Source organism: Haliotis rufescens, unplaced genomic scaffold (genome assembly GCF_023055435.1).
Source record: "Haliotis rufescens isolate VD_foot unplaced genomic scaffold, xgHalRufe1.0.p SCAF_11, whole genome shotgun sequence".
NCBI classification, from domain to species: domain Eukaryota; kingdom Metazoa; phylum Mollusca; class Gastropoda; order Lepetellida; family Haliotidae; genus Haliotis; species Haliotis rufescens.
Window position 1 is genome coordinate 33,282,108 of NW_025963791.1, and position 27,071 is coordinate 33,309,178.

General features: G+C 41.2%; 4 protein-coding genes across 7 annotated transcripts in view; all 4 read right to left on the bottom strand.

Annotated features, from left to right (window-relative positions):
• The window catches only part of LOC125378021 (tripartite motif-containing protein 3-like), a 61,604-nt gene extending 53,934 nt beyond the window's left edge, over nucleotides 1-7,670 (bottom strand). Inside the window, exon 1 of the mRNA XM_048392621.1 lies at nucleotides 7,604-7,670. The gene's annotated coding sequence lies outside the window, so the exon portion shown is untranslated. The remainder of the gene's footprint in view (nucleotides 1-7,603) is intronic.
• On the bottom strand, nucleotides 2,739-9,123 carry LOC125371701 (tripartite motif-containing protein 3-like). 3 transcript variants are annotated; one of them, XM_048392623.1, is made up of 3 exons: nucleotides 8,048-9,123; nucleotides 6,170-6,467; nucleotides 2,739-5,300 (listed from the first exon to the last, which is right to left on the bottom strand). In XM_048392623.1, exons 1-3 carry the CDS (start codon nucleotides 8,051-8,053, stop codon nucleotides 3,673-3,675), a joined length of 1,932 nt encoding a protein of 643 aa, XP_048248580.1. In that variant the 5' UTR covers nucleotides 8,054-9,123; the 3' UTR covers nucleotides 2,739-3,672. The 3 variants fall into 3 exon arrangements, with proteins under 3 accessions (XP_048248580.1, XP_048248582.1, XP_048248581.1); XM_048392625.1 differs by having other exon boundaries at nucleotides 8,009-9,123; XM_048392624.1 differs by lacking the exon at nucleotides 8,048-9,123 and adding an exon at nucleotides 7,477-7,613.
• Nucleotides 9,124-9,273: 150 nt separating this feature from the next.
• The window catches only part of LOC124151241, a 42,379-nt gene continuing 24,581 nt past the window's right edge, over nucleotides 9,274-27,071 (bottom strand). Inside the window, exons 8-12 of one of the 2 annotated variants that reach the window (XM_048392620.1) lie at nucleotides 16,514-16,564; nucleotides 14,794-14,957; nucleotides 13,844-14,256; nucleotides 11,519-11,658; nucleotides 9,274-10,631 (exon numbers count right to left, since the gene is read on the bottom strand). In XM_048392620.1, the coding sequence (XP_048248577.1) occupies nucleotides 11,643-11,658; nucleotides 13,844-14,256; nucleotides 14,794-14,957; nucleotides 16,514-16,564 (644 nt within the window). In that variant the 3' untranslated portion in view covers nucleotides 9,274-10,631; nucleotides 11,519-11,642. Of the gene's footprint in view, nucleotides 10,632-11,518; nucleotides 11,659-13,843; nucleotides 14,257-14,766; nucleotides 14,958-16,513; nucleotides 16,565-27,071 lie in introns of both variants that reach the window. The other variant, XM_048392619.1, reaches the window with a different exon arrangement.
• LOC124132501 lies at nucleotides 22,787-27,028 on the bottom strand. Its single transcript, XM_048392631.1, has 2 exons — nucleotides 26,735-27,028; nucleotides 22,787-25,820 (listed from the first exon to the last, which is right to left on the bottom strand). The coding sequence occupies exon 2, from the start codon at nucleotides 25,230-25,232 to the stop codon at nucleotides 24,192-24,194; it is 1,041 nt and encodes a 346-aa protein (XP_048248588.1). The 5' UTR covers nucleotides 25,233-25,820; nucleotides 26,735-27,028; the 3' UTR covers nucleotides 22,787-24,191.

The window sequence follows — 27,071 nt, forward strand, 5'->3', positions numbered from 1 at the left end:
ATATCTTTCCAGTCACAAGATCAGTATACGCCTCACCATGTGATATACTTGTGTAACTCAGAGTACTAATGTTATCTATGAGATAGGGTCGGTCGGGTAGCCTCGTGGTTAAAGCGTTCGCTCGTCACGCAGAAGACTCTGGTTCGATTCCCGACTTGGGTACAATGTGTGAAGCCCATTTCTGGTGTCCCCCGCCGTGATATTGCTGGAATATTGCTAAAAGCGGTGTAAAATCATACTCACTCACTATCTTTGAGATAGGAGTGAAAAGAAACAGAAAGCAGACAAATAGTGCAGACTTTTAAAGAAGCTTTGAGCGTCTCTGAAGCATTTTTGGTGGAACTTTCTAAGCCGAATTTCCAAAGTTAACACACCATGTTTATGCTCCTCCTTGCAAAACATACGTATTTCAACTGAGTCTCTCTAAGTCTCTAACTGAATAACCTTGACCTTGTCCACAACGCTGCCAAGTTCACGTGCACAGCGAACTACATTCGCTACACTTTAATATCAGTATGGACATATCTGAGATGTGCCTGCAATGCTTATCATCAGCAATCGGCGTATCGCAAAGTGTCAGCGTTCAAGAATCACGCCACGAAAGAGAAATGACAATCCGGGAATGGTGACTGAAACAACCATAATTTGCAAATTGACTGAGGAGTTCCAATAGATATTTTCACTGTTTACTTTAGCATGGGAAAGTACATTGTATGTGTTTATATCCTAAATCATCAGCAAGGCCTGTTTCCTGATAGACGAAGCCCGTCGAAGGCTGACCATGATGTGAGGTTTCAAATTTGTTTGTAAACATAGTAAACACGTACATTAGTCACCTGAACTATTTTGGCTCTTAGTTTTACAAGTCGTCACTTCCTTAACCCGTCTTGATTATCATGAGTTCGTTTTCGTCAACATATACAGTGAGTCTCTTGTGCAGGATTAATACACTGTCAAAATTTGTTTTCTCAAACACACTCTTATAACATATGTTATAGACCCTTTGTTATAAATGAAGCTAGAGGCATGTGACTTTCTGACTTTAAAAGTGCAACAATACCCCAACTTTCTGATGCGACGTTAAATTTAAACTCACTTACTCAGCGGATTCCAATAAGCAAGTCAAACAAGTCAAGATTATAGTCCATTATATGGAAACTCTGAATTTGTGAAGAAAAAGCCATCCTTTTTTCAATACTTTCAATATTGGAGTGTTGTTCTGCACTCGACAACGTTAGGGCTTAAAGACGAACACAGATATTGGTGAGGCCAGCTGTCACCTATTTTGTTGAAGTCCAAATGCTTCTGGATATGTTGTTGCTGGTGGCGAATACGTTAGAGACATATAAGATAAGGTTGGCGTGGGTTTGCTTGCATTTTAGCACGTAATGCAAAAACCTGTTTAGTTGTTTTGTTGTAGTTGTGTATGACGGCACAATGACTTAACCTGTCCCAGACGTGCAGTATTGAGATACATTCCATGACGGATCTGTGCTACAGGGAGAGTTACGTAAGAACAAGTAAAAAATACAGTGAACAAAAGTTATTATAATTGCATGCACAAATCTAATTGTGCTGCTAGACGTCATATAATTGTTCCAGATTCCTTGACCTTGTGCTTTGGTAGAATATTCTCAAAGATTTTCAACAATTAAGATGTCTTTTTCAAACCTAACACTTTGGTTTTAGTGTCATGATATACTCATAATATTTCAGACTCATACATTAAACAGGTTGAAAACATAATTCGAACCTGAACAGACAGGTAGATGGCTACTAGGCCTGAGATGAGTCCAAATTTACTACCCAGGTACCCGACTCCCTATTACCTGACCCAACCCAGGTTCCCGACCCCCTATTACCTGACCCTACCCAGGTACCCTACATCCTGACCTGACCCGACCAGGGAACCTGCTGTAGGATTCGAGTAGGGTAGAAAATGCCTGATTAGAAATGTTTTACCGGAGCCCTGGCAAAAACCCTTCAGATACATGTATGTACGAACTGATCATGCATACGCTGAAATTGACTGAAGCTTTATTTTTAGTTAGATATATAAATGTCAGAAGGAACACGTGGGGTGTCAGAAAGAAATATGACACATTAGTGATTTTCGGTGTAGCCATGGAGTTTTATTGTTATTAAACAATATAGCACGTGACTAACTACGGGTCCGGGTAATCTTGTGGGTGCCCAGATCCAACCCAGGACCCACCTAACCCAGCCCTAATGGCTAACAAAATAAGTGTATGAGGTGAGATTCTGTTTCCAACCTATTCAGCTGTAAAGAGTAATATCAAATGTCTCCAGTGTAAAAAAGTACAACTGACCAGCTTCAGTGGCAGGGAGAAAAGGTATGTCAGTTGATCGTGACGTCATGGTAACCGATGATGTCACACTGGTCTGCAAAACATTGTGACGCAACTTTAATGTAGCGGTACCTCCTGTGGAATCCAGTTATGGATTAAGAATTTACTTCAATATGTTTTGCGTTTATGGAGGTGTAAGTACATGACAGACAATGGTATAGGGTCATGCTTTTGTTTGTGAAAAATACATTCTGCTCTTGCTGAGTGTAACTTAACAATATTTATTGTGTTTATGGTATAAATCTAAAAAGACTTGTGTCCATACCATGCGTTAATACATTTTACAAGACAACAATAACAACTTCAAAGACTGTCTATTAAGTCATAAACACAAACAAAGAGTAGACGATTCAAAATATGACATTGTACAGCTCAATAGTGCAACACAAGATCTGCCAACTCTATTATCAGCCAGTCATGAAACAAATCCGAGGGTGTGCGTGGCCTAATGTTTGTTCAGTTTATGCAGAGTAAACTAAATCTATTTCATGGTCTCTGATTATGGAGCTGACGCACAAACATAATTTCATTTTTAGGCGAACAATAACATGGAATCACTTACAGTTTATTTTTTGACAATTGAACAATGAAATGAGCTATGCCTACAACACTATTATAATCATTATAGATATGGACACAATTACACAATTGTAGAAGTGTTCCTCCGTACAGGTATGATGCAGGAGCTATTTGTTATTAAGTGGCTCACTATAACGTTCCACAAAACAAACTTCATGACATCACAAACATCCTACATGGAACACCCTATCTACTATCTAGTAAAGTAAAAACGATCTATGACTACGGTGCAATGTACCACGTACCTAACATGCTACTGAATGGACCTGGGACGAGTCCAAATCTACAGCCCGGGTTACCAACCCGACCCGGGAACCCGCTGATGGTCTCAAGATTTGGGAACTCATTAGTGTCATTAAAACAGTATATCAAGTGACCATCCACTGGTCCAAGTAGTAAAGTGAGCACTTAAATAACAAGTAAACCATATCATATCTACTAAGAATAGAGTGAAGTATTGGTATCTCTTGAGCTGATTGGGATCGAACCACGGGCTTTTCGCCTTCCCGGCCGACACCGTACTTACTAGAACACGGAGGCGATTTAATAAAGAGAACCAGGTTGCTAAACACATAATGTGATATGTAATGATGTGGAAATAATGTATGTGGATACACCTTTGTATGATCATTAACACCCCAATCGGAAGAGTCCATTTTGAGTTGTTATAGAGAATTTAACACCAGCGATAGTGATGATTGAAATCATGCAATTATTGATGTGACTACATAAAGTTGACTTCGTGTATCTGATCTCCACCACAAACATACAGTGTGTCATGTCTATCTACATACAATCCATATGGATCACAGCCAATGTCCTGATGATCTGTGACATAACCCCCTGTCTCTGTCAGCCGTATCACCTTGTTACTGCATGCAAGCAGGATGTCTCCAGTTGTAGTAGTTGAAATACCATAAGGTCTGAGTGCTCTGCCTCCAGTAGGGGCGTATCTCCACACGACACCCCCCTCTGACGTCACACATGTCACAGACTGCTCATCCCTGTCAGACACGAGTATATTGCCCTTGTTGTTGACACACATGTAGTCGGGGCGTGTAAACAGTGTCTCATTGTTGTGTGTAGTAACTGACCTCAGCACGTGTCCTGCCATGTCCAGGATATCAACACAGTTGGTAGTACCTGCTGCTAGACATGAGGGACTCAGAACAGCGAGACTGTAGTATTCCTTGCTTGTTGTGTTGGTAGAGAGCAGCACCAGGTCAGGGGTCACCTCTATTGTTACAATCTTCCATATGTCAGGGACAGAAACCATCACCTGGTTCTCATTCAACTGTGTTACACGACATGGAGAGTCACCCAGGGTAAGTGTACTGTGGCATGTCAAGTTGTTTCTGGTGTACAAAGATTTCACACACTCGTTGACGTAGTCAGTGACAACACATGTCTGTAAACCATCTACAACCAGGACTGTGACGTCAAGTAGCACAGGCCCCCCCTCATCACCCACTATCCTCCCATCTATCTGGTCAACCAGCACTGGAGACGGCAGACATGTACCCTGATCCTGGTATGCGACCTCAATCTTCCCCAGCTGTAGGTCATCTAGGATGTGCTGGACGTTGTCAGTGTCAGGTGTAAACCTGATGTCATCTATTCTCGGTGTGTCTTCTGTGTCTGTGTCCCTGACATCCCCCAACTCTACAGCCCCCGACTCCCAGGCCTGATAGGCGTCATACAGGTCCATCTCACAGTCCGATACCAAGGCCTGGTCAATGAACTCACAATGTTGTCTGTACATCTGCATCTCAATCTCTTCAAGTCTAACAACTGCTTTAAGTTGCTTAGTTTGTTTGTCTGTAATATCCTTGACTTCATTCATCAGCTGTTTTTCTTTCTGCTTGATGTTGGCGATGGCTCTCTCAACAGCAGATTTAATGTGATTTTCGACTGCTATTTTGTTTTTCTCAATTCCGCTAATTTTCTCGTCTGTTTTCTTAACAATTGTTTCTTTTCTATATATTTTCTTTGATAACTGTTTAGCATGCCTTCTTAAATGGTATTTCAGGTTTGGCAACATTGACTGAATGGTAACGACAGACTCACATTTCCGATGGTAAACAACACAACATGTCTGACACACAGCTTTGTGGCAGTCTTTACACACAAGCTTTATAACCTCATCCTTATGTTCCCTGCATATGACCTTGCGCCTCCTCTTCACCTTGACCTCCCCTGAAAGGTCACAGATCTCATGGTCATGTGATGCTGGACTTGCACGATGTATCTTGACACATCTTTCGCAGAGGGACACTTGACACTCAGAACACCATGAGGCTCCCTGAGTTTTCTCCCCTAACTTCTCACACACTGAGCAACGTGAAGCGGAACCTGTAAGTGGACATGTCTATAGTTATTTGACATATCATAACAATATTTATATAAAATAGATTGAGAATCCAGGTAAAATCACCCCCTCTCACCTATTTTCAATGCACGAATAGGGCGGTGGGTGAAGGCTTGGAGATAAAGTGTTGGCTCGTCACGCCCATGGGTTTGATGTGTGAAGCCCCATATTGGCATAATTGGCAGTGGCGTGAAACTGAACTCATTCACCCAGTTACGTACATGTAGTTTCAACAGGTACAATTGCACTTATAAGTTCTGATCACTATCATCACGGGCGGTGGGGAAGCCTTGTGGTTTAAGTGTTAGCCAGGTTTGATTCCCCACATGAGTAAAATGTGTGAAGCCCATTTCTTGTGTCTCCCGCAGTGATATCTCTGGAACATTGCTGAAGGTGGCAAAAATACATACTCACTCACTTTTATGAACCTGAAACATTCTATCATTACAAATACCCTTTTCATATACTGCCATTTGTAGATGTTTTCAGATAATAATATTTTCAAGTGCTTTATGGATGATCTGATTATATTAGCATCATGTAAACCGATAATAATCAGCAGGTCAATTAGCATTGCCAGTGCACATTGTCCCGACGTCAAAATATATTGTAAATATATCTATGCCGAGATTACAGTAAGAGTCATGTTTGTAACAAATGTATATTTTCTGGAGTTGTTTAGTGGAGTCAATTGGTATCATTGAACATACTGTTAACAGCAATACTGTTATTATACTGCATGTTTAAACAAATAACGAGTACCCTTTAACATGCTTTCATTACAAACATGATTCTTATTACTAGATATCAGTTTGTGAAATAATGTGTAATTGATAATGTAATAAACCAATACCTGTTTCGACAACGCCAGCTTGTGTGTCAATCAGCCCCTGTATAATGATGCTGGGTTTGATCTGCCCCGCCCACTCCTCCACTGGCCGGCTGGGGTCGGGGACCTTGGTATCTTGTCGACAGAAGGCACAGGGGATCGTCTTGGACTGTACAGCATCTTGTCTGGTTTGGATGTACCCTGTGACACATTTCCTGCAGAATGTGTGATCACACCGCAGTGTACAGGGGTCTATGTACAGTTCCTGGCAGATCACACAGGTGAGGAATTCAGTCACTTTCTCAGCCCGTGACGTCGACATCTGTAAAACATAAATAACTGTTCACTTTTCGTAGAAATAATTTCAGCTGAAGTTGTTCCGTCTTTGTAATGGAGTAGCATGTGTTTTGTTTGAGACGATAACATTTCTTGAGTGCGACTTCGGGCTTACCTTCCATATCAAGCTGACACACGATGATATAACTGAAATACTGCATAACGCGGCATAACACTAAACGCACTCACCCCGTCAGTAACTTGTGTGCACCACTAAGTATGCTGAAACGACTCTGTAAATCCATGTCGAATGAGTCGTTAACATATCATTTCTTGTAACAGAAATGACCATATCGACCAATCCATAGTGCTACAGGAATAACAGATTCTACATATCGTGACTTCATGTCAAACAAGGTGTTTCAGAAGCGTGTGTCTATGTATTTGTTTATACTATTGTTTCAATAAAATATGTTCCTACATTAGAGTTTTCATGAATTCTGTCATAAGAACAGGCTTGATCATTGTTTCCACACTATAAAGGATTTACCTTGAATAGATGAACCGAAACTGAATATATGAATGTATTGTGATCATGTGAGATTAGGATTGATGTCAACTTCCCTCGTGTAGATGTGGAGGTAAACTGTCGTCATTGTTTGAAATGTGCATTTGTTTTCATATTAAAAGCTAACTTTAAAACAACTACCAATAGGGTCCTGTATTTATGACCTGTAATCCACCTCCGTCAACACCAACCAGGCCTTGATTTATTGGTAATAGACACGCCCCCTCACAGTCACAATACAAGGGAGGTAACTGTGAACGTTAGTATTCAGGACCAAGTCAACATATCTCTATTCTGTCATTTTCACTTCGACGAATGACTTTGTTTACCTGAATCTCAAACATTTGTAAAACCCATAACAATAAAAGAAATTTAAATCAATATACTTTATATTCTTTTATTACCTTGGGGCCAACAATTCCTACTTTCGGTTTCTCTTCGTTTAATGTTTCGTGTGTTTTTAAGTTTAAATTTAAGAAACACAAACCTGATATAAGTTTGATGCTGCCGATGTCCTGAATAAACAGGTATACTAGTTCTTCATGTGCACTGTGTGAGATTTAATTGTACGTCCTGGATGCCTTGAAATAACCAAACCCCGCCTCGGTACAGACCTGTGCCTACCTGTCCCTTCCCTTCCGCATGACATACAAGGGAGGTAACTGCGAAATCTCGACTAGTGGTGATTCAAAAGCGATCAAATCTGATGACGACATAGGTTCCAGGATCGAATTAAGGATGATTCTTATAACGTCGAAAGAGATCGCACATTTCAATATATACACACACAGTACACATTGTAAACAGTATTTATGTAATATCCTAAGATGTTTTACACATTCGTATTTGTACAATTATGTGCGAACATGTATACATGTAATGTCGTTTATAGCAGTACAAGAAGTAAAAAGTTGGACAAGCTATATGGCAGGTGTGGCGATCGAGATGTCATAGATGTTACAAATAAGAAATATACCACAGATACAATAACTTTCTTGAAACGTAAATAACAATGTTACCAGTATTTCAAAGTAATCCGAACGGGCAAATCAACACACCGTCATGTAAACATCTTGAGCCCGAGAAACATGTAGGTGTTACACCAGTCTTACACCAGCAGGATTCCTGTGGCCTCCGTGTGTTACAAAAAATAAATAAAAAAAGTCATGTATACTGTTGTGGTCAGAAGCATCAGATCACAAATCGAAGTCACGGAGTGTAATGTTAGTATCAGATATGTTCACTGCATGCTGAATAATCTCTTGTTTCGTTTTACTTGAACACAAAACCTGCATATGTGGCACGTGCGATACGCTACAGGTAATCTCTTACTTGTTTCCCTCAGTACGTATGATTACTGATGTTAAGCCTCTGATTATAGCATGGTAGCATTTACTGATTTCAATACACGAGATTTAACGTATATATTTACGTGTTTTACTATTCCTTCATGATTTATTGATGTAATGATACATGGCCCTGATCGCGTTTGGATCTGTGCGATGAAGGAATATCCCTATTTACTTCTACAGGGCGGTGTTCTTTTCCATATATCTATTGAGATAGTGTCATCTCTATGAGTAGGTATATGCTGGCTGAATGAGTATTTATCTCACGATAGGCTGCATTTACAATCACAAATTTACACTTGAGTCTGTGAGTGAAGAATGTACCCCAATGGGGACGTTACTATTGACATCTCATTGATCAACCTTCGATGGACAGCTGTGTTTCAAAACTTGTTGATAAATATAACTATGGATTTATGCTGTATGTGTTGAATACTGATATCCTATTTCAATATCTCCTATGACCCTACATAAAAACAACTGTACGCTCATTTATATATGTGTGAGACTGGATGAAACATGAAACGAAACAGCTGAGAAGCTAGCTTAAATTAATTGTTTGTTTTAGTTGGCAACATGAATTCTTATATCAACCAAATAAGGATTGTAAAAGCATTCAAAAATTTGTCTTCATTAATCCTGCATTCGCCGCATTCAGCAATATTCCGACTATATGACGGCGGCCTGTAAACAATCCAGTCTGGACCAGACAATCCAGTTATTGACATAATGAGCATCGACCCACGTCATTGGGATACGATGATATTTATCAAGCAATTAGCCTGACCTGAGATTACGAGGCCTGCACTGTGTCACCAGTGTATATCTGGAGAGATAGTGACGCTGTGAACTATAACAGTTTTGTGCATGTGGTTGCCAGCTGTGTCCTGTGTCATGTCATATTTGGTATCATGATCCCATTAACGTGCGAATGGTCAGCGAGCAGGTACAACCTTTAATCTCCATACATCGATTCAATATCTGCTTCATCTGTAACCTATAGACGAAAGTTTCTTCCCGATATGTGGATAATCATATCGACAAACATGGCTGTAAATCACCATATGATAAATGGGACACTTCACTCAAACACTATATTCATACACGGTTTCTGAAGCTGAGTGAGATCAGGTTGAAAAATTGAACATCATTGATCGAGATTATTGTAAAAATGACATGTCAGGGTAAAAAGATTACCCTCGTGTGATTCCGAATCGTAAAGATCAAATATGAGGAATGTGTTGTATGCTCGTTACAGGGTCGAACAATTCAACTTTTATTCTATAAATTTTGATATTTATGATACGGAAACACACTCATGTATTATCCTCTACAAGCGTTTTGTTGTGTTTGTTGTTGAACGCCACACCCAGAACTGTTCCAGTTATATGACGGCGATCTGTACATTATCGCGTCTGGACCAAACAAGGTTGTGACTGACATCAGGAGCATCGATCTAGGTAATGAGGACACGATGACATGACACAATACGACAAGCATTGATTGCCGAAGACCCATTCTAACCCGGATCTTCATGGGGAACACATATATGCATGTGTTAGCTATACATGTCATCATATACTGGTACAAATCAACTTCTTATACAGGAATTGTTAATGCGAGGTCATTTTTGTGAAAATATTTTGCATAAATGTTACAGCATCCAATGCTGGCATGACAGATTGCGTTGAACTGACAGTGTTTTGTGTTTTAAAATACAGATTCAAGTAAACTCCATAAGTTACTTTTTATCCTAGTAAAACCTGCTCTACAAGTCTTCCTGTTTCGCCTGCACCTTTTTCAATCGTTGTTTTGTGGCTGTGTACAGGTCGTGAGACGTGATGTTCTCAGCCCTGTCATAGAACTGGCGGAACACCTGTGCGTTCATATGGTAGAATGCCAACTCATGCTTTCGGCGATGGTCGGGGACGATTAGGCCGTTTTCGTCAAATTTCTGTGCAGGTAAAGGACATCCAAAATGGTTCAGATTTGCCTGTGCTTTCGCGACAGGCTTCCCGGCTTTAGTTGCATCAAGCGCCTTGTGAAGTTTGTCACAGAGGAAACACTCATATCCTGAAGCAGCCTTCCCAAAACGTCCACCTGCATACTCCCCTGGTGATATCCGGGCGAGTTCTGACTTCAGCCTTGGATTTGAAATACCCGTGTGTTTGAATTGGAGGTATGACTCATACTTTTCGTCGTTCCGATCAAGCTGCTTGATGAACGCAGCCAAGTCTTGAATAGTGTCAAAGTCTTCGACCAGAATCGCTGATTTGGTGGATGGTAAAAAGTCCTGAAAGTACGTTTTAAGTAGAGCTGATTTGAAATTGCATTTATTTGATTAGAACAAACTACAATCAGAAAAAAGATGCATAATAATCGCTATTCTTTCCGAGGCTGAGAGCTAAGATTCTAGTTGACTGCAAGTTTGTTCAATTCATGACAAATTTATTTTTAAATTCCTTTCACGCTGTTAATGCCACAGTACACATTTATAACATGACCATAAAACGGAAATGATTTATCGGCACAGACGCACTTTAACATTCATTCTTTATTCGTTAGTTTATCTTTCTCCGCTAGTTTTTCTCATTCAGCTCTTCAGATAATAGAAACAGATCACAATGGGGGTTCACAGTTTCAAATCATATATTAAGTTACTGTATTATTGTGTCTGGATGTGTCCTCGAATGTTACATAAACATTTAGGTGTATATGCGTCAAACGTAGAACCCGTGATTCTTAAATTGTGGTTGAAAAATAATCCTGATGATAACAATGGTTCAGCGACAATCTCTTTGAGTGAACCCTCCACCTATACATGGATGAGCAGCTACACCGTAAGTCTTGTCTAACACTAAGTTGAATAGCTTACTGCAAAACGTTTTCCTTCATCTGTTACACGAGACGATAGCTATATTTAAGACCAAAGCTTACCCTCTGCCCTATCGTAGTCGTTTATTGTATCGAAGTTGTTTAGAACATGTAATTATGATTATGCCTTTAAATCTACGACATACGCCTTTGTGTGTATTGGGTACAGCCTAAGAAAATATATAATTACTTATATACCCTCACGAAAATGCCACCACACAAACAAGACATGTCACCCATCTCGTGGTCCAAGCATAAGAACATATACTCTCATTGAAATGTTTCCACACACAGAAGTCATCTCACCCTGATTGTCGGCGAGCCGAGCACAACTTCTCTGTGATGTAGTCGTCACAGATGGCGTTCTCAAAAGCTATAGCAAACTTGTAGCGGGCGACAAGTCTCAAAAAGTCTGGCTTCAAGAAGCCTGCTATACCGTCGAGAATCTATATGCAACAGAAAGAGAATGGTTACACTTTAATAGTTGCAAAGTGCTTTGCTCTTCATTCCACAATGCATGTATCTTAACAAAATAGATAGATTTGCCCAGTCTACATTTTGATAACATTGAGTGCATGTAGGTCGGAAATGTGGTAAAAGATTATGAGCTGTACTGACATACTATATATTATGATAATAAATTAACATTGTGTTGAAATGATAACGAGCCCAGTTACATGTATGACATGGCCTAAACGATGGGTTCCATTATCCTCCAAAATATCATAACATGTGTGACAGTGAAAGCAGGCTCGAGATACATGTGTGCGCGTTTGTGTGTGTGTGTGTGTGCTTGTGTGTGTGTGTGTGTGTGTGTGTGTGTGTGTGTGTGTGTGTGTTTATGTGTGCGCGTGCGTTTGTGTGTGTATGTGTGTGTGCTTAAGTGTGTGTATGTGTAAGTCCTGTTAGTGTGTCTTAATGTGTGACTGTATCAGTGTGTATGTGTGTGTCTGTATGTGTGACTGCATCAGTGTGTATGTGTGTGTCTGTAAGTGTGACTGTATCAGTGTGTATGTGCGTGTGTGCATGTGTGTGTCTGTATTCGTGTCTGTATGTCTGTGTGTGTGTCTGTATTCGTGTATGTATGTCTGTATGTGTGTCTGTGTGTGTGTCTGTATTCGTGTATGTCTGTCTGTATGTCTGTGTGTGTATGTCTGTATTCGTGTATGTCTGTCTGTATGTCCGTGTGTGTGTCTGTATGTGTATGTGTCTGTATTCGTGTATGTCTGTCTGTATATCTGTGTGTATGTGTGTGTGTCTGTATTCGTGTATGTCTGTCTGTATGTCTATGTGTGTGTCTGTATGTGTGTGTGTCTGTATTCGTATATGTCTGTATGTATGTCTGTGTGTGTGTCTGTATGTGTGTGTCTGTATTCGTGTATGTCTGTCTGTATGTCTGTGTGTGTGTCTGTATGTGTGTGTGTCTGTATTCGTGTATGTATGTCTGTATGTCTGTGTGTGTGTCTGTATGTGTGTATCTGTATTCGTGTATGTCTGTCTGTATGTCTATGTGTGTGTCTGTATGTGTGTGTCTATATTCGTGTATGTCTGTCTGTATGTCTGTGTGTGTCTGCATGTGTGTGTGTCTGTATTCGTGTCTGTATGTCTGTATGTCTGTGTGTCTGTACGTGTTTGTCTCTGTATTCGTGTATGTATGTCTGTATGTATGTGTGTGTGTCTGTATGTGTGTGTCTGTATTCGTGTATGTCTGTCTGTATGTCTGTGTGTGTCTGTATTCGTGTGTATATGTCTGTGTGTCTGTATGTGTGTGTATGTGTGTGTGTGTCTGTATTCGTGAATGTATGTCTCTATGTATGTGTGTATGTCTGTCTGTATGTCTATGTGTGTGTCTGTATGTGTATGTCTGTCTGTGTGTCTGTATATGTGTGTCTATTCGTGTATGTATGTCTGTATGTCTGTGTGTGTATGTATGTATGTGTGTGTGTCTGTATTCGTGTATGTCTGCGTGTATGTCTGTGTGTGTCTGTATTCGTGTGTGTCTGTATTCGTATATGTCTGTCTGTATGTCTGTGTGTGTCTGTATGTGTGTGTCTATGTATTCGTGTATGTCTGTCTGTATGTCTGTGTGTGTGTCTGTATGTGTGTGTCTATGTATTCGTGTATGTCTGTCTGTATGTCTATGTGTGTGTCTGTATGTGTGTGTCTGTATTCGTGTATGTCTGACTGTATGTCTGTGTGTGTCTGTATGTGTGTGTCTGTATTCGTGTATGTCTGACTGTATCTCTGTGTGTGTCTGTATATGTGTGTATGTGTCTGTATTCGTCTATATCTCTGCGTGTGTCTATATGTGTGTGTCTATGTATTCGTGTATGTCTGCCTGTGTGTCTGTGTGTCTGTATGTGTGTGTCTGTATTCGTCTATGTCTGTGTGTGTGTCTGTATTCGTGTATGTCCGCCTGTATGTATGTGTATGTCTGTATGTGTGTGTATGTGTCTGTATTCGTCTATGGCTGTCTGTGTGTCTGTGTGTGTGTCTGTATTCGTCTATGTCTGTCTGTATGTCTGTGTGTGTGTGTGTCTGTATGTATGTGTGTGTGTCTGTATTCGTGTCTGTCTGTCTGTATGTCTGTGTGTGTGTATGTTTGACTGCACATGGTTCAGTTGGACTCACTCTTCTGGGAAGTCCTTGTTGTGGAGACAAGGGCCGTAGGAATCTACATCGACGTATTTCTGCAAAATCGTGACGTACTGCTCCCTGTTGGATGGTGTGTTGCAGTCCCTGTGGACATATATAATTGGAGCTAGGCCACCATCTGTCCTCATCACGTTCCTTCTGTCTGTGGGGACTAAATATTCTTTACTGAGCAGTGTCTCTTTGTTTGTCAGCCAGTGGGTGGTGAGCGGGTAGTCAGATCCCCTCTTGAAAGTCGATGTATAGTTGAACAGCTCTATAGTGCTCCTGAATGAAAACAGCCAATCTTTGTTCATGGGCGACTCTTCGTGGATCAATGCCCAAATATCGCCATCCTTCCTTGGAAAAGGAAGACCACTCGACAGAAAGAATGAGCCGTAAAATACGTACATCTGAAAATATAAATGGAAGATTGATAGTCACTCTGACAAAAGGTACAACTTCTGACTGTCTATGTTCTGAAGGCGTCAAGGACGAGTGTGCGCAGTGTGGCCATTTGACGCCAAGGTTGTCGTGCGTTTTTCGCTTTGAAAGAAGAGGCTGTTGTGACGACGTTTTTAATGTTGCGGTGAACACGAATGAAATAAAACTATCTGCGACAGGCATCAGCAAACTTACTGATGCGAGAAAGTTCATGTCAGTCTAATCCCCTATAACCTACATAATATATCGCGATAATGGCCGGTTGTAAGAACACTGAAATCATGACGCTCCATGGAGGTAGATACTTTGGGGGAGTTTCTTTCGCAAACATGCCTACACACATAGTTGACATGATCGACCTTTTGTCCTGGTAAAGCTTAATGTGACGGTGACACAATTTCAGTACACATAGAGCAGGTAAATTGCAATGGAAGCTTCACTCAGTAGCCGTCTCATTCAAAATTATCGCAAACATTTACCGTGTATATGTTGTCATGGTTACTCACCATGACTTCCTGATGCTGCAGTCGTGTCTTGTTCCTGGACACGAGACATCTCTGTTGCGTCTCACAGGAGATGACATAATCAGGATATTTGCCTGGCGACTCCCACCAAGTCAAGACTGGCAGGGTGGCGTGACTCTCATCCACCTCATAGCTGACGACTTGCCCTGCACAGTGAAAATGTAAACATAGCTCACTCCAACCTCTCCGTCGGTGGGTGGGAAGGTGGGTGGGACGGTGGGTGGGTCGGTGGGTGGATCGGTGGAAGGGCGGGTGGGTGGTTTCGGTCGGTCGGTCGGTCGGTCGGTCGGTCGGACCACGTTTCTCAGGTGACGGTCATGGCAGACTGTCAATATTCAAGTCTGGACCAAACAAACCTTGAATTTAAAGCATGAGCCCCGATGAACGACAGGTTTCGATCCATGTCGATTCGTACGAAAATCGAAGTATCCTGAGAACCAATTCTACCCCGGAATCACCATGGAGACCATGTACTACATCATGGCATGGGAGGTTACAATGTCTGAAGAGATGAGTGCCATTCGCTCACCATAACATACAGAACCAGTTCTATCAACTTTGTCTCATCCAGATTCGATGACTGAGTGAGTGAGTTTGGTTTTACGCCTCTTTTAGCAATATTCCAGCAATATCACGGCGGGGGGACACCAGAAATGGGCTTCACACATTGTACCCATGTCGGGAATCGAACCCGGGTCTTCGGCATGACGAGCGAACGCTTTAACCACTAGGCTACCCGACCGCCCCTTCGATGACTGAAGATACAGGGATACAGTTGCAATATGGCTTGGTTCGTTAACATGTATAAAGTCCCATGACTCCAGGTGACTGAAACATGGTGACCCCAACACATGACCCACACAACGCAACTGATGAAAGAAAGATGTTTTACCGTATTCGACGTAATAAGCGCCCAGGGCGCTCTCAAAATTAAAAATAGGGGGCCCTTATTAGAATATAATTTTCGTGAGAACAAAAAACACTTGAAAGATCGTAAATTTCATGGTTTATGCTAACAGCATGAAATGATACAAAAGAAAAGACTGTGCGTATTATACACGACATATATTTTTTCGATAATTTAATTGCTCATAATTAAGGGTGCATATAACACACGAGTGCGTATTGTACACGAATAGATAAGTCTTGTGAACATAGATTAATCGGAAGGGGTGCTAATTAGGATTGATCACTAGCAATTCAATATATTAGCAAATATAGGCGCTTATTATAGCGGAGCGCTTATTACGTCGAATACGGTATATTGTTTTCGTAAATGTTCTGACATCCTTCCTTGCCTCATGTTTTCATGACCTACTAACTTCACAGTACATATCAATTATACTACAGCGACAAAACCGTTTCAATATTCACAAGAAATATATCCTGAAAGCAGATTCATTTACAATGCCACTTATGATGATCATGTGTTTAGTAATCACTCTCAAATAGTGATGACATCAGGTGTTCGTAAAAAGGTGAGCGTATCCTGCCCCACCGGTGGCACCCGTCACAAACACATGCAAAGGCACGTCAGTTGTTCACTTGAAATACACGAGAACATTTGGAACAAGTGAAATTATGGAAGTGTATTGGACATTATTTTTTACATGTATTATATCCGTGAAAATATTTAAAAGATAATTATTAGCCACATTACAGCCTCAGTGTGTTAGGTTAAGATATATAGTGGCCAACGTACCATCACCCACTGTGTAGCAAGTCCAAATCAACACCAAAAGAGAGATCTTATCTGAAACATACAACATCACAATATCATGGTGTCAAAATACTAAAGTATGAAGACACATTTTTTCACAACGTGCACGTGTTTTGCAGAACACTGCACATGCCAAGTTAACAATATATCATTGTGGGTAGCAAATGGTCTTGCGGTATTGAAGAGTATGAGTAGGTTGACGTTGTCCAACCGAATCACCAGTCATCCTTAAAACAAAAAAGCCATACTATAGCCATGTTAATATGAAACTGTACATAAATTACACATCACTGTCTTTATACATGATCAATATCCTGTTGTATCAATAATCCATGTAACTAAGTAACTTAACTAACCTGGAAGCATAACTTAGAGCAATCACACCCTCTCCATCAATGGCACAGTTTATCAGCATTTCCCATTAACAAACTATACCCTAGGCGCGCTGATGCGTCCCGTCTCGGTTGAATGTCGTGTCTCTGGGGGTAAACTTCATACACACCCTAACGTACCCGGCCAGGCGAGTCCACTCAGGAATGTGTGCACTCGCCCGTATGACTGAGTCAGTAATCGCTGTCAATAACGGACTTTCCAAATCGCATTACAGAATCAACTAACATACAGTTAGATGAGGTGAAATGTGTTTAACGTCGCGTCCAAGATTATTGCACTTATATATGCCTGGACATGTGTGTGTGTGTGTGTGTGTGTGTGTGTGTGTGTATGTGTGTGTGTGTGTGTGTGTGTGTGTGTGTGTGTGTGTGTGTGTGTGTGTGTGTGTGTGTGTGTGTGTGTGTGTGTGTGTGTGTGTGTGTGTGTGTGTGTGTGTGTGTGTGTGTGTGTGTGTGTGTGTGTGCTTGTACTAGACCGGACTGATGCCGATTTATAATGCTAGCTCACTGATATACCATGCCGCAGTTTAACATGAATACCCCACTCAGTATATTGACTCCGAGCCGACCAGTCCTTGTTTTAGCTCCTGAATGCCGAGCGGCAGACAGGGTAACAACAAGTACCATCTTTAACGTCATTTGGTATGACGCGGCCGGGGATCAAACCCCGGACCTTCCGCTTTCCGGGCGCACGCTCTACCTCTAGACCACGGAGGCGGTCTCACACATACAATTAAGCTTGGCTTGTAAGTTTGAGTGGTTAGGCAAATCATGTTGATGTATTCGCGGGTATGATGTATTCACGGGTATGATGTATTCACGGGTATGATGAAGTCATTGGTTTGATGTAGTCACGGGTATGATGTTGTCATGGGTATGATGTAGTCACGAGTATGATGTATTCACAGGTATGATGTAGTCATGGGTATGATGTAGTCACGGGTATGATGTAGTCATGGCTATGATGTAGTCACGGGTATGATGTAGTCTTGGGTATGATGTAGTCTTGGGTATGATGAAGTCATGGTATGATGTAGTAGTGGGCATGATGTAGTCATGGGTATGATGTTTTCACGGGTGTGATGTACTCACGGGTATCATGTAGTCATGGGTATGATGTATTCACAGGTATGATGTAGTCATGGGTATGATGTACTCACGGGTATGATGTAGTCACGGGTATGATGTATTCAAGGGTATGATGTATTCACCGGTATGATGTATTCAAAGGTATAATGTAGTAGTGTGTATGATGTAGTCACGGGTATGATGAAGTCATGGGTATGATGTAGTCACAGGTATGATGTAGTCACGGGTATGATGTATTCACAGGTATGATGTAGCCATGGGTATGATGTAGTCATGGTATGCTGTTATCATGGTTATGATGTTGTCAAGGGGATGATGTAGCCATGGGTATGATGTTTTCACGGGTGTGATGTACTCACGGGTGTGATGTATTCACCGGTATGATGTATTCACAGGTATGATGTAGTAGTGGGTATGATGTAGTCACGGGTATGATGAAGTCATGGGTATGGTATTGTCACAGGTATGATGTAGTCACGGGTATGATGTATTCACAGGTATGATGTAGCCATGGGTATGATGTAGTCATGGTATGCTGGTATCATGGTTATGATGTTGTCACGGGTATGATGTAGCCATGGGTATGATGTAGTCACTGGTATGAAGTATTCACAGGTATGATGTATTCACGGGTATGATGTATTCACAGGTATGATGTAGTAGTGGGTATGATGTAGTCATTGGTATCATGAAGTCATGGGTATGATCTATTCACAGGTGTGATGTAGTAGTGGACATGATGTAGTCATGGGTATGATTTTTTCACGGGTGTGATGTACTCACGGGTATGATGTAGTCATGGGTATGATGTATTCACAGGTATGATGTAGTCACCGGTATGATCTACTCACGGGTATGATGTATTCACGGGTATGATGTAGTCGCGGGTATGATGTATTCAAGGGTATGATGTATTCACCGGTATGATGTATTCACAGGTATGATGTAGCAGTGGGTATGATGTAGGTACGGGTATGATGAAGTCATGGGTATGATGTAGTCACAGGTATGATGTAGTCACGGGTATGATGTATTCACAGGTATGATGTAGCCATGGGTATGATGTAGTCATGGTATGCTGTTATCATGGTTATGATGTTGTCACGGGTATGATGTAGCGATGGGTATGATGTTTTCACGGGTGTGATGTACTCACGGGTAGGATGTAGTCATGGGTAGGATGTATTCACAGGTATGATGTAGTCATGGGTATGATGTACTCACGGGTATGATGTAGTCACGGGTATGATGTAGTCACGGGTATGATGTATTCAAGGGTATGATGTATTCACAGGTATGATGTATTCACGGGTATGATGTAGTAGTGGGTATGATGTAGTCACGGGTATGATGAAGTCATGGGTATGATGTAGTCACAGGTATGATGTAGTCACGGGTATGATGTATTCACAGGTATGATGTAGTCATGGTATGCTGTTATCATGGTTATGATGTTGTCACGGGTATGATGTAGCCATGGGTATGATGTAGTCACTGGTATGAAGTATTCACAGGTATGATGTATTCACCGGTATGATGTATTCACAGGTATGATGTAGTAGTGGGTATGATGTAGTCACGGGTATGATGAAGTCATGGGTATGATGTAGTCACAGGTATGATGTAGTCACGGGTATGATGTATTCACAGGTATAATGTTGTCATGGGTATGATGTTGTCATGGGTATGATGTATTCACGGGTATGATGTAGTCACGGGTATGATGTAGTGACGGGTATGATGTATTCACAGGTATAATGTTGTCATGGGTATGATGTAGTCATGGGTATGATGTATTCACGGGTATGATGTAGTCATGGGTATGATGTAGCCATGGGTATGATGTTGTCACGGGTATGATGTATTCACAGGTATGATGTAGCCATGGGTATGATGTAGTCATGGTATGCTGTTATCATGGTTATGATGTTGTCACGGGTATGATGGGTATGATGTAGTCACTGGTATGAAGTATTCACGGGTATGATGTATTCACGGGTATGATGTATTCACAGGTATGATGTAGTAGTGGGTATGATGTATTCACAGGTATGATGTAGCCATGGGTATGATGTAGTCATGGCATGCTGTTATCATGGTTATGATGTTGCCACGGGTATGATGTAGCCATGGGTATGATGTAGTCATGGTATGCTGTTATCATGGTTATGATGTTGTCAAGGGTATGGTGTAGCCATGGGTATGATGTAGTCACTGGTATGAAGTATTCACAGGTATGATGTATTCACGGGTATGATGTATTCACAGGTATGATGTAGTAGTGGGTATGATGTAGTCACGGGTATGATGAAGTCATGGGTATGAAGTAGTCACAGGTATGATGTAGTCATGGGTATGATGTATTCACCGGTATGATGTAGTCACCGGTATGATGTATTTACAGGTATGATGTTGCCATGGGTATGATGTAGTCATGGTATGATGTAGTGATGATTATGATGTTGTCATGGGTATGATGTAGTCACGGGTATGATGTAGTCACGGTGCATCACGAATCACGTTCACGAGAAATAACAATCCGGGAATTTTGACTGGAACAAGCATAAAGTGGAAATTGAATGAGGAGTTCCCAATTTTATATTTTCACTGTTTACTTTAGCATGGGAAAATACATTGTATGTGTTTATATCCTGAAACATCAGCAATGCCTGTTTCCTGATAGACGAAGCCCGTCGAAGGCTGACCATGATGTGAGGTTTCAAATTTGTTTGTAAACATAGTAAACACGTAAATAAGTCATTCAAACTATTTTGGCTCTTATGTTTACAAGTCGTCACTTCCTTAACCCGTCTTGATTATCGTGAATTCGTTTTCGTCAACATACACAATAAGTCTCTTGTGTAGGATTAATACACTGTCACAATTTGTTTTCTTAAACACACTCTTATGACATATGTTATAGACCATGGAAGTGATCATAACCTTGTTATAAATGAAGCTTGAGGCATGTGACTTTCTGACTTTAAAAGGGCAACAATACTCCAACTTTATGATGCGACGTTACATTTTGAACTCACTTACTCAACAGATTCCAATAAGCAAGCTAAGCAAGTCAAGATTATAGTCCATTATATTGAAACTCTGAGTCTGCGAAAAAGCCATCCACTTTTCAATACTTTCAACATTGGAGTGTTGTTGTCCTTTAAAGTTGTCCTGCATATGATAACGTTAGGGCTGAAAGATGAACAGGTCAGCTGTCACCTAATTTGGTGAAGTCCAAATGGTTCTGGATATATTGTTGCTGGTGGCGAAAAGGTTCGGGACATTTAAGATCAGGTTGGCGTGGGTTTGCTTGCATTTTGGCATGTAATGCAAATTAACACCTGTCTAGTTGTTTTGTTGTAGTTGTGTGTGACGGCACAATGACAGAACCTGTCCCGGACGTTCAGTATTGGGATACATTCCATGACGGATCTGTGCTGTAGGGAGACTTACGTAAGATCAAGTACACAATACCGTGAACAAAAGTTATTATAATTGCATGCTCAAATCTAATTGTGCTGCTAGACGTCATGTAATTGTTGCAGATGTCTTGACCGTGTGTTTTGTTAGAATATTCTTAAAGGTTTTCAACAATTTTTCAAACCTAACACTTTGTTTTAGTGTCATGATATGCTCATAATATTTCAGACTCATACATGAAGCAGGTTCAAAACATAATTCGAACCTGAACAGACAGGTAGATGACTACAAGGGCTGAGATGAGTCCAAATTTAATACCCACGTACCCGACTCCCTATCACCTGACCCTACCCAGGTACCCGACCCCCTATTACCTGAACCTACCCAGGTACCAGACTCCCTATTACCTGAACCTACCCAGGTGCCCGACTCCCTATTACCTGACCCTACCCAGGTACCCGACTCCCTATCACCTGACCCTACCCAGGGACCCGACCCCCTATTACCTGACCCTACCCAGGTACCCTACACCCTGGCCTCACCCGACCAGGGAACCTGCTGTAGGATTCGAGTAGGGTAGAAAATGCCTGATTAGAAATGTTTTACCGGTGGCCTGGCAAAACCTCTTGATATACATGTGTATACGAACTGATCATGCATACACTGAAATTGACTTAAGCTTTACCTTTACTCAGATATAAAAATGTCAGAGTGAGTGAGTATGGTTTTACACCGCTTTTAGCAATATTCCAGCAATATCACGGCGAGGGACACCAGAAATAGGCTTCACACATTGTACCCATGTCGGGAATCGAACCCGGGTCTTCGGCGTGACGAGCCAACGCTTTAACCACTTGGCTACCCGACCGCCCCAAAAATATCAGAAGGAATACGTGGAGTGTCAGAAAAAATGTGACACATTAGTGAATTTCGGTGTAGCCATGGTGTTTTATTGTTATTGAACAATATAGCACGTGATTAACTAAGGGTCCGGGTAATCTTGTGGGTGCCCAGATCCAACCCAGGACCAACCTAACCCAGCCCTAATGGCTGACAACAGAAGCGTACGAGTAGAGATTCTGTTTAGAATTCTTCCAACCTCTTCAACTGTAAAGAGTTATATCAAGTGTCTCAAGTGTAAAAAGTACAGCTGACCGGCTTCAGTGGCAGAGGGAAAAGGTATGTCAGTTGATCGTGACGTCATGGTAACCGATGATGTCACACTGGCCTGCAAAACATTGCGACGCAACTTTAATGTAGCGGTACCTCCTGTGGAATCCAGTTATGGATTAAGTATTGACTAAATATGTTTTGCGTGTATGGAGGTGTAAGTACATGACAGACAATGTTATGGTAGGGTCATGTTTTTTATTTGTGAAAAATACATTCTGCTCTTCCTGAGTGAATATGCTATAAAAAACGATCTAATGATTATGTGTGCGGTACAAATAAGTAAAAGAAATCGATTGAAGTTTTCTTTCAATGATTTCAATGATTTTATTTAATCTGGGGGCTATGCATATCACGGGCGAGCCACCGCGAATTCCTACGACGTCACGCAAGTAGTTCGCTAGTGGGCGTGGGCTAATGTTATTTAAGGTTAACCAATCTAATGCAACGGACTCGCTGGCAATTTATTTATTAATTAACTTAACAATATTTATTGTGTTTATGGAGGTATAAATCTAAACAAATTGTGTGCATATCATGCGTTAATCTGCGTATATAACGCAAAGTGTGCATACCCCTTTAAGCACAAAAATACATTTTACAAGTCAGCAATAACAACTTCAAAGGCTGTCTATTAAGTCATATGACACTGTACAGCGCAATAGTGCAACACAAGATCTGCCAACTCTATTATCAGCCAGTCATGAAACAAATCCGAGGGTGTGCGTGGCCTAATGTTTGTCGGTTTATTCAGAGTAAACTAAATCTATTTTATGGTATCTGATTATGGAGCTGACGCAAAAAAATAATTTCATTTTTAGCCAAACACTAACATGGAATCACTTACAGTTTATTTTTTGACACTTGAATAATGAAATGTACTATGCCTACAACACCATTTTAATCATTATTGATATGGACACGATTACACAATTGCAGAATTGTTCCTCCGTACAAGTATGATGCAGGAACTCTTGGTTATTAAGTGGCTCACCATAACGTTCCACAAAACAAACTTCATGACATCACAAACATCCTACATGAACACCCTATCTACTATCTAGTAAAGTGAATACATTATATGACCACGGTTCAGTGGACCACGTACAATGTACCTAACATGCTACTGACTGGAGCTGGGACGAGTCCAAATCTACAGCCCGGGTAACCAACCCGACCCGGGAACCCGCAGATGGTCTCAAGAGTTGGGAACTCATTAGTTTCATTAAACAATATATCAAGTGACCATCCACGGTCGAAGTAGTCATGTGAGCACTTCAATAACAAGTAAACCATATCATATCCACTAAAAATAGAGTGAAGTATTGGTATCTCTTGAGCAGATTGGGATCAAACCACGGGCTTTTCGCCTTCCCGGCCGACACCGTACTTACTAGAACATGGAGGCGATTTAATAAAGAGAACCAGGTTGCTAAACACATAATGTGATGTGTAATGATGTGGAAATAATGTCTGTTGATACACCTTTGTATGATCATTCACACCCCAAGAGTCTATTTTGAGTTGTTATAGTGAATTTAACACCAGTGATAGTGATGATTGAAATCATGAAATTGATGATGTGACTACAAGAAGTTGATTTCGTGTATCTGACGTCCACCACAAACATACAGTGTGTCATGTCTATCGACATACAATCCTTGTGGATCACAGTCAATGTCCTGATGATCTGTGACATCATCCCCTGCCTCTGTCAGCCTTGTAACCTCACTGATGCCTGCAACCAGGATGTCTCCTGTTGGAGTAGTTGAGATACCATGAGGGTAGCTGAGTGCTCTGTCTCGAGTAGGGGCGTATCTCCAGACAACATCCCCCTCTGACGTCACACATTTCACAGACCTCTCCCCCCTGTCCGACACGAGTATGTTGCCCTTGTTGTTGACACACATGTACCGGGGGAAGGCAAACAGTGTCTCATTGTTGTGTGTAGCAACTGACCTCAGCACGTCTCCAGCCATGTCCAGGATATCAACACAGGCGCTTCCACCTGCTGCTAGAGATGAGGGACTCAGAACAGCGAGACTGAAGTACCTCTTGCTTATTGTGATGGTTGAGAGCAGCTCCAGGTCAGGGGTCACTTCTACTGTTACAATCTGACTGGAGTCAGGGACAGCAACCATCACCTGCTTCTCCTTCAACTGTGTTGCACCACATGGAGAGTCACCCAGGGGAAGTGTACTGTGGCATGCCAAGTTGTTTCTAGTGTAGAAGGATTTCACACACTTGTTATTGAAGTCAGTGACTACAACTGTCTGTATGTCATCTACAACCAGAACTGTGATGTCACGTAGACCAGGCTCCACCTCATCGCCCGCAATCCTCCCATATATCGTGTCAACTCGCACTGGAGGCGGCAGACATGTGCCCTGATCCTGGTATGTGACGTCAATCTCCCCCAGCTGTAGGTCATCTAGGATGTGCTGGACGTTGTCAGTGTCAGGTGTAAACCTGATGTCATCTATTCTCCATGTGTCTGCTGTGTCTGTGTCCCTGACATCCCCCAACTCTACAGCCCCCGACTCCCAGGCCTGATACGCGTCATACAGGTCCATCTCACAGTCCGATATCAAGGCTTGGTCAATGAACTCACAATGTTGTTTGTACATCTGCGTCTCAATCTCTTCAAGTTTAACATCCACTTTAATTTCCTGAATTTGTTTGTCTGTAATATCCCTGACTTTATTTATCAGCTGTTTTTGTTTCTGCTTGATGTTGGCTATGGCTCTCTTAACAACAGATTTGATATCCTTTTCTGCTGCTGCTGTTTTTCTCAATTCCGCTCATGTTTTTGTTTGTTTTCTTAACAATTGTATGTTTTCTAAGTATTTTCTTTGATAACTGTTCCGCGCTTTTTCTCAAGTGGTATTTCATAGTTGGCATCATTGACTGAATGGTAATGACAGACTCACATTGCCTGTGGTAAATAACACAACATGTCGGACACACGACTTTGTGGCAGTCTTTACACACAATCTTTATAACCTCATATTTGTGTTCCCTGCACATGACCTTGCGCCTCCTCTTCACCTTGACCTCTCCTGAAAGGTCACAGATTTCATGGTCATGTGATGCTGGACTTGCACGATGTATCTTGACACATCTTTCGCAGAGGGACACTTGACACTCAGAACACCATGAGGCTCCCGGAGTTGTCTCCCCTAACTTCTCACACACAGAGCAACATGAAGCGGAATCTGTAAGTGGACATTTCTATGGTAAATGGAGATATCATAACTGTCTTACAATAATTACGAGATAGAAAATTCAGGAAAAAGTGTTCTGTTTTAAAGTTATTAACAGGGCTTCCGGTATTGGTTTGGTGATAAAGTCTTGGCTTGTCAGGGTGATTTGATATTCTTGTGTGTGGGGAAGAGGGGTGGATTTTGGGAGCCTAGGGTTTGATCGAAAACTTAAACAATTGCATGAGAAAATGCTTGAATAAAAGTTTGATGCTTGAGACATTGGCTGCCATAAATTTACACTGTTAATAATTTTATGCAGGCTTATAGTTCTGATCAAAATGAAACCGACGTTTTGATATGGGATTTTGTATTGAGATTAGATATTTTCTGCCCCAGCTACAGAAACTGATACTTAAAAAATATTATAATAATTTATATATATCTTTCAGCCTGAATTTGTTTTAAGAAACAAGTACTGGCAATTTATTTTCAACAATTTGAAGCATAATTATGTTTTTGAACAACATTTTTGGGAGAAGATATTTTTTCGATAATATCCCCGCCTAAACCCAACCCCTGAGAACATCAAATGACTGCTCCCTTACAATTACCTTTACATATTGTAGACATGTCTAGCTATTTTGTTTTCAAGAGCATTATCGATCACCTCGTCACAATAACTGATATATATATATACTAGTATTAATATAAATTATGTCCCCATCATATTCAATGTTAATAATGAACATGTTAATAAGTTGTATCATAGCTAAAATATATAGTACACCTTTCTTCAAGTGCTTTGGATACAGTAGAGACATGCTTTTGATTGATAAATGTGTGTTTTCTGGTGTTTATTTGAGTCAATTGTTATCGTTGTATTTAAAAAACACAAAATGACATTAAAATGCACATGTTATCAATACCCGTTTTGACAAAGCCAGCTTGTGTGTCTATCAGCCCCTGTATAATGATGCTGGGTTTGATCTGCCCCGCCCACTCCTCCACTGGCCGGCTGGTGTCGGGGACCTTGGTATCTTGTCGACAGAAGGCACAGGGGATCGTCTTGGACTGTACAGCATCTGGTCTGGTTTGGATGTATGCAGTGACACATTTCCTGCAAAATGTGTGATCACACCTCAGTGTACAGGGATCTGTGTACAGTTCCTGGCAGATCACACAGGTGAGGAATTCTCTCACTTCCCCAATCTGGTATAAAGCCATCTGGAAAACAAGATTGAAGGTCACAAGTATCATTTTTCC

Excerpts from the sequence above, each read along its gene's own strand:
- LOC125371701 (XM_048392623.1), bottom strand. Across the intron at positions 5,301-6,169 it reads AGCTGGCGTTGTCGAAACAG|GTTCCGCTTCACGTTGCTCA; the intron begins GTATTGGTTTAT and ends GTCCACTTACAG.
- LOC124132501 (XM_048392631.1), bottom strand. The coding sequence starts at position 25,232 with ATGTACAAACAACATTGTGAGTTCATTGACCAAGCCTTGATATCGGAC.